Raw genomic sequence first — 8227 nt, 5'->3', positions numbered from 1 at the left:
TTAAAGACAGTATCTGGCTTCCAGCTCCTGTTCTGTATGCTGCTTACCATAATGAACACAATGACCCTGATAGCTGAATGTGGATGTTACGGAATATGTAGGAGCTGCCAGGCAGATCTTGCTGTATTTTTCAATGATAGAATCTTCCCTCCTGTGGTCTAAAAGTAAAGTTGTGTGTTTGTAACACACTAATATGCAGTGCTGAAAATTATGTTAAAGCAAAAATCACAGGTGCATTATCAGTTTCAGGAAAGAAGATGTGGCAATACTTGACTGTTTAGAATGTGACAAGTGAAAGTATTCTTCTGTTTTCGTTTGGAGCTTTCAGCTTTTTAAGCTTATTTATTTATTTTTATTTAATTATTTAAGGAAAGCTATTCTGGGGGGATTCTAGTGCAAGATTACAAAAAATATTTCTTTACTTAAGTTACTCTTACAGAAGCTTGACAGGTTTCTGAGGCTGATGCAAGTTTCTTGTAACTAGCTTGTTACTGATGATTGTTTAAGGACTGCTTCTTTTACAGTAAATCTGCAGAAGGAAACTAGAAGAAAGCATTTTTAAGAGCTGATGTTCCAAACTTACCAGATTACTCTTAAAAACTCATGGTTGTTTGGAACTTCAGAAATACCGCACCTGCCCTGTACTTTCTAACTAGTTATTAAAGTCCTGTATTCCTTAAAATGAAGAATTGAATGAATGATTCTAAGAAGGAAAAAAATTTACCTTGCCTGGCAGTAGGGGTATTCTTCCCTCTTATTCGTCCCTCCACATATCCTGACTTGCCTAGCAAGAATGCTTCCAAAAAAATCAAGTCCTCTTGTGCTTTAGGAAAAAAAAATTAATCAGTGAACTCTTCTTTTAATATCAAACTCATGCTCAGTCATAGAATTGTTGCAAATCCAAGTGCACTAGGAGAGTGGTTTTTTTTCCTTTAATATCTTTGCAATGGATGCAAAAAAAGGTAACAAAATAGTTATAAGCGACAGCAAGTAGATAACTTCATAGTTTTAGTGATGTGCAGTAGATTTCAGTGATGTGCTTGTAGGATCTGAGTAAGAATAACTGACGGTCAAAGAAATAGATGAAAAAGTACTTAAGTCTGAAGTTAAGTTAATAGTAAAGACTATTTCCTTAAATAGTCTTCTGTTTCTCATCAGTAAGATCAGGCTCACTTTACAAACTTCAGTTCTTACTGATAGCCTTCAGGTGATGCCTGTTCCAATAACAATTTCCAACGAAAACATTAGGAAACTCTGAGAAAGGTAGATTTTTGTTAAGAAGAAATGAAATATGACTGTAGCTGCTAAATGAAAACTAGTTCATTGGTTTCCTTAGAAACTAATGAAAATGTACGTCTCAAAGAGAACGTGTTGATGGGATGCTGACTACAAGATCACACTTTGCTGAAGCAAGGTTTGTTTTCAGACAAGACACTCTTAGCTATCTTACTTTACATAAAATTAAAATGCTTAGGAATCCTCATGATTTCACTGATGAATGACCTCTAAAGCTAACATGTGTGCTTAATTTCTATTGAAAACAAACTAGGAATACATTTTTTTTCCCTCAAAACAATCTTTCTTAAAATAATAAATGCAATTCCTTGGAAAAAGAGGAAAATAACAGATAACCTGTTGACTTCCATGTTACTTAATAGGCTGAGGCATTTCTACTTGACTCTAAACAGTATTCAGTTTCTCCCATTTAACAGCGTAAAAAATTCAGGATTCCCTTAGGGTCTCCCTAGTTGGAATAGTGTCAGTGTAAGAACCTACCTGAAACACTACACTTGCAATAGTCTTAACCTTTTTGTAAAAGTTCTCCAGGAAAAACACAGTACATGAGCCAAATGGCCAGTATCTGGTTAACCTCTGAATAATGCAAGACTAAGTCATCAAAAGTCTACAGAAAAAAGATATGCCAGTGTTGGTTATTGATTACTACGTCGTCCTTCTAAATTTCATTGTATGACAGGTTTGTTTATGAACTCCTCTGTGAGAAGTTTACAAAAGCTTAAACCGAGTATCTATAGGTATGGATTCCACCTCCTAAATTATATAATTGCAGTAATTACAAGTGAGACATGATGAACAAGTTCTGCCACAAACTGCCAAATTAATGGTAAGAAAAAGTCTGAATAACTGAAGAGACATGTACCTGTGTTTAGATTTATTCTACACCCATAAACTCATTCTGGTATTCTCCCAAAGAGTTACTATTTTTGAACTGAGATGATGCCTCCTTCAGGAATAATAATAAATTTTCTTGCTGCTGTAGAAATCCCATGTTTTAAAAAGCCTTTAAATTTAAACAGAAATGTGATATGAATTATAAATGTTAACTATTTCTGAATAAAATATGAGTACAATTTTTATCTTTATGTGACAGTTAGGATGGTGACTGGTTAATTTAAGACAAATAAAATGGTGGTTTATTTTACAAAAATAAAACAGTGTTTCTTTGCTGTCAAGAAGGCATATAGCAAAAAATCAGTTAATCTCTTTCACAGAAGAATATTAACTCTCTAGAGAAGCTGTAAATGCTGACAGGGGAGACACTAATTCTTCCATTAGTGATGCATACGTAAGGACCTGTGGTTGAGTGAATCTTTGATTTTTCCAAATGATTGTGGAACATTCCTTAAATCTTAGTACACTTGCATTTGCATTAGCATACTAGCAAATTAAGGCACAAACTGTGTACTACTTAAAAGCATACAAACTAAGAAGAATGTTTCCCATTGCTCTTGAAAAATATCTTTGGGCTACTTGGAAGTACAGAACTAAGTAAATATACCCAGTATGCCTATAAGGAAGATTAAATTTATGCCACCAAGTTTTCCAAGCATTATATCTTCATAAGTATGTATATGCTTCCTTAGCTCCAAGAAAAAAAAAAAAATCCACTTAGGATATGCGAGAAGCACTCACCATTCCTCATACTTGGATGCTGAGACTTCTACCCAGCTGCAGGTGATGTGCTCCAGCATGATCATTCATTGTTTTATTTGGACACTAACGCCAATATAACAAACCAACTCTTCTATACTACACATATTTTGGTCACACATAGCCCTTAAACATTACCACTCAGTACTACTATAAATACGCTTTAGAGAGAAAAATATTGTGAACAATAGAAAAGTCAACAGAAATAAAAATGTAATGTAGCTACTGTCTTCACTACATCTCAATCCCCATGTAACAATAAAATATACGGCTAATTAACATTCCAGATGCTGTGTTACTTACAGTCCCTGTTTCTTACTTGTATTAGCAGCAACTGGCATCCATTGATCCAAAAAACTTTTAGTTAATTCTTACAAAAATTTTAAGCACCTTAACTCTGGAACTTAGACCAGGATACTGCAATTTGTTCTTCTTCCTATGTAGGGCCCTAGAAAATAATTACAGCCCCAACGAGGACACAGAGCAACAAGCTGTGCCCTTCCTCTCTCTCCTACCTAGTAAGATTTTATTCCTTCTGGCAGGTGTGTATTTTTTTTTGTTGGGTGTTTTTTTTTTTTTTTTTTGTTTTGTTTTGTTTTGTTTTTTATATATATATATACACACACAAGGTTTTTATTCCTGGTGGCATTTAACACTTGCCTATCCCCAATCTTCTGAAATCCCACTGCAACGATTTAAAGCAATTAGGTTAGCATTTCTACTCTGCATTGCTAAGCCTGCCAGAGGCATACTTCTTTATTTGCGTTGCTTGAACAATTTCCTTATGCCATACAGAAGTAGCATTTTCCTTTGGACACTATGCATGGAATGAACTTTTGCTTAGCATGAACTTTTGTAGGCTCCAGCTGCATTCTGAGAATTATTACCAATTTAGGAAAAAAAATCAATATGATAAACAAATCAAGCAATTCACATTCTTTAACTACTTTAAGATCAGTACTTGTTATTTGCTGCTATCATTAGTAATCCTCTTTCTGCTGGCCAACTGCTTTTACATATTCTTTGGAAAGCAGATAATTTGCAGTATTTCTTAACATGTATAGTCAAGATTTAATACTGGCTTTTTTGTGTCTTAAACAAATGTAGGTCATTGTAAAGCAGATATATTACTGAATTCTGATATCTTTGTTCGAACAAAAGGCGTGGCTTAAGTAAATCACATCAAAAGTCGGAAGTAGTTACTACAGTAGGGTAAGAAATGCACAAGTAACTCAATTTTCTACAAAAGAAATTTCTGGATTTCACTACTCAGTAAGCACATTTGCATCCAGAATCTAACTGACCTTCATCCTTAAAACAAAGAATAACTAAAATATCGGTTACAGAAGGAAATTAAAAAATATTAAAGTTTCTAATTGAAATACTTGTCAAAACTGCCTTCAGTTTTAAGGCCAACATGTATGACAGTCACCACATTAGAGTGCTGCTGGTATTGATGTACAGGACAGGGACAGCAGAGTGAGAACACAGCGTAGAGTAGAAAACTTTTGAAAACTGTCACTAACAGTTACTTGCTGTAAAACAGATAGAAGCCACAGTCCCTTAAATCTATAGTATGTGCTTTTCTATTTACGTGTAACTTAAATGACATGATTACTGTAACTGGATATATAACATTTTGCAGTATATGTCTTTAACGCAGGTGTAGACATCATTCAAGATGGTACACATATATATAGAAAACCAGTTAATTTCAAAGTAATCATAGAAGAATATTGCAAATAATGTTGTATAAATGCATAGTGTTTGAGGGGAAAAAATTACTTTACTGGAAAATAAAGTCCCACACATTAAGTTTGGCACTTGTTCATCACTATGTCACTTTCTTTTTGATTGAAGACAGCTCTTTCTGAATCTCACTGAATTTTGGCCTGTTTTCTGGTTTGTAGTCCCAGCACCTCTGCATTATTTTATGTATTTCTTCTGGACATTTTTGTGGTGCTGACATTCGGTAACCTAGTACACAAAAAACGGGAGTAAAATGTTTAGCATTGACATCTGATGCATATTGACAAATATAAAAAGAAACAAGTAAAATTCAAGATCATTGCATTAGAAAAGATCTTTAGGGTAACATGAGGAAAGACTTAGAAATAGGTAAGTATTAAACTAATCAAAGCTCAGGTACCAATGACATTTAATTTGGGCATGGCAAATTGTCAGTCTGCTTCTTGACCCTAAAGGCAGCAACCTGCATAGATTTGTTTCCTGTATCTTAGGGAGTAGCTACCCTCTAGGTTTTCATTGTGTTCCCTATTTTCCCCTCACTGAGGAAATCAATAATAAACATTAAGAAGGGAGTAAATTTCTGAGGTACTGAATGCTGCCTTTACCTCAATCTTTACTAGCAAGACTGTCCTTCAGGAATCTCAGGCTCCAGAGACCAGTGAGAAAGCAGATAACTCATTCAATGGCTAGTCCCAGTGGGGGGTGACCAGTGGCACAGTCTAGTTGGAGGTCAGTAACTAGCAGTGTATCCCAAGGTTCATTACTGTTTCCAGTCCTTTTTAACATCCAGATCATTAATGAAGATTAACGATCTGGATGATGGGCAGAGTGCATCCTCAGCAAGACTGGAGAGGACACCAAACTGGGAGGAAGTGTTGATAAACCAGAGGGTTGTGCTGCTATCCAGAGGGACCTGGAAAGGCTGGAGAAGAAAGTGGCCCAGAGGAACCTCATGCACTTCAACAAGGGGAAGAGTAAAGTCCTGCAGCTCACGGGGAGGAACAGCCCCAGACGCCAGGACATGCTGGGGTCCTGGTGGACACCAAGGGTTGAACATGCACAAGCAATGTGTCCTTGTGGGAAAGAAGGTGAATGGTATAGGTGTTACGAGCTGCATTAAGAGAAGTTTGCCAGCAGATCGAGGGAGATGATCCTTCCTCCCTGCTTGGCAGTGGTGAAGTCACATCTGGAGTGTTGGGTCCAGTGCTGAGTACCAGAGAGATATGGACATACCAGAGAGAGTCTCACAAAATGCTATCAGGATGGTGAAGGGACTGGAGCAGCTCTCACATGATTAAAGGCTAAGAGAGCTGGGATTGTTCGAGCTTGGAGAAGAGAGGGTCAAGAGGAACTCACCAATGTATATAAACACCTGCAGGGAAGGTGCAAAGAGGACAGAGCCAGGCTCTTTTCAGTGCCTCAGAAGAGAGGCATTAGGCACAAACTGAAACACAGGAAGTTCCTCCTGAACATCAGGAAACACTTCTCTGTGATGGTGACTGAGCACTGGCATAGGTTGCCCAGAGAGGTTATAGCATCTCCATCCATGGAGATATCCAAAAGCCATCTGGGAATAGTCCTGGGCAACTGGCTCTATGGGGCCCTGCTTGAGCAGAGAGTTGGACCAGATGACAACCAAAGGTCTCCACAGACCTCAGCCATTCTGTTACTCTGCCATTCTATGAACTGTTTACCACATGTAGACAGGAAAGCAAGCTGGCACATAGGACTCTACAGCTAAACACAGATCCATGACTCTCTTCATCTCTCTTTCTAATGCAGAGTGTAAATGATACTGGCCTCATGCAACAGGTAAATCAAAACATTCTTCCTTTATTATATTGCATGCATACGCTCTATGTGCTGGATTAATGCATCTGGTTCAAAGGAGAATGGCTGGACTGTTGACACTTACAGGCAATATATTACGGACCTATCTAAAAATCTTTTCCTTCACTCATAGTTTCCCCTACAAACTAGTTCTTCAAAACAGTGACAGCAGCAACCACTTTTTGTCCTTAAAGTGATTCTATATAGTTATTTAGAACTGAAATTATCCTGGTTTAAAGCGAGCATTCAAGCGACTAGATTCACTTAAGGCTCCTACTGATTGAGTAATTGAGATAGATAAGATCAGGAAGAGAATCTGGAGTGTCTTAGCTGACAGTCCTAACAGAAGAGCTATTATATACTGAAAACCAAGACAACAGGATGATAGGAGAGAAGAAAATTCCATTAAAAAAAAGGAAAGGTAAAACAAATTGCTGATGAGCCAATAGAACTCTTTTTCCCACAGTATAAATAGCTGAGAAAGCATAAACATACTTCTAAATCTATGAAATTTATCTATTTTAAGAGATTTTTATGCACAGTGGATTAAAACAGAATCTCAGTACTTAGGTAGTAAGTCTTATTTTTACAAACACTACTCTGCTTTGGCAAATACCAGATTTCTGATTTGGCCTTTGAAGGAGGAACCTTGATGGTCAGCTACAGTGTTTATAACAATCAGGGTTAATCTGTATAAATCAGCAATCTAGATGCTGGGGGGGGGGTTTAAAATCATTTAACATTTTTCCTAGCTTAGAACCTATTTATGAACTACACAGTAGTACTATGTAAAGGTGGAAAAGTTGTGAAAAGCCACTAAAGATGATGAAAACAAATCAAAGCCTGGAAATTCTGCTCAAAATTATTTGCTACTTTAAATAAAAGCCTTTCGCTTATTTTGTAAAAGAGAAATGTGGCTTTCGACGCTCAACTAGCTTACCAATTTCTACCATAATTGCTAAATCTTTGTCTGAAATGCTTTAATAAAGAAGATGGAATGATACAGACTTTTATTTCTGGCAGTTTAGAATATTTATACCTGCATTAGCATAATCTTAAATAATTCATTCTGGTCAAGCCTCTCCTTTGCACAGCAGTAAATCCCTCCTCACTGTCACACTTTCTAGTTCTGCCACAATGAAAGTCAATATGCTGTAAGTCTTCTGTCCTTTAAGTCACTGGTCAGTATATTCCTTTTTTCAAGAAGCCTATATATCACACTAATCCTCCCAGAAAGCAATGAAAAATATAGTATTTTTGCGAAATTTGCCAGATAACTCGTATGTTACTTCTTTGCTCTTTTATACTGTATGTACTATATCCTTATGGATCTATGGAGCATTCTTTCACTCCCTACAAATAACTACCTTTCTCGACTTGTTCTCGTGCTTGCTGGTTGGTCATTCCAGGGTACGGACACACTCCTAAACTGAAGGTCTCCCACAAAAGGATTCCAAAACTCCATACATCACTCTCAGACGTGTATCTCCCTAAGAAAAGGAGAGAAAACCCTCAGCTTAATGTACAGAGAAATAAATGTTACAGATAATTATGGCTCTAAATTTTCTGTAAAGGTGAAGTTACAGGTTACATTGAGAAGCTTTAAGCAGAACAATGCTGAAGCTACTAGTAATACATTCTGCAGATATCAGTAGCCTGTATTTCAAATTAGAAACAGATTATCTTCAGGTCAATACCT

General features: G+C 36.7%; 1 protein-coding gene across 1 annotated transcript in view; it reads right to left on the bottom strand.

Annotated features, from left to right (window-relative positions):
- Nucleotides 1-4783: 4783 nt before the first annotated feature.
- LOC104404507 (tyrosine-protein kinase Fer-like) overlaps nt 4784-8227 on the bottom strand; it is a gene marked incomplete at its 5' end in the record, with an annotated part of 54173 nt that continues 50729 nt past the window's right edge. The window contains 2 exons of the mRNA XM_010012952.1: nt 4784-4926; nt 7896-8018. Coding sequence (XP_010011254.1) covers nt 4784-4926; nt 7896-8018 — 266 coding nt within the window. The remainder of the gene's footprint in view (nt 4927-7895; nt 8019-8227) is intronic.

Source organism: Nestor notabilis, unplaced genomic scaffold, assembly GCF_000696875.1.
Source record: "Nestor notabilis isolate BGI_N333 unplaced genomic scaffold, ASM69687v1 scaffold12594, whole genome shotgun sequence".
NCBI lineage: Eukaryota > Metazoa > Chordata > Aves > Psittaciformes > Psittacidae > Nestor > Nestor notabilis.
This window is presented reverse-complemented; position numbering and strand designations above follow the sequence as displayed.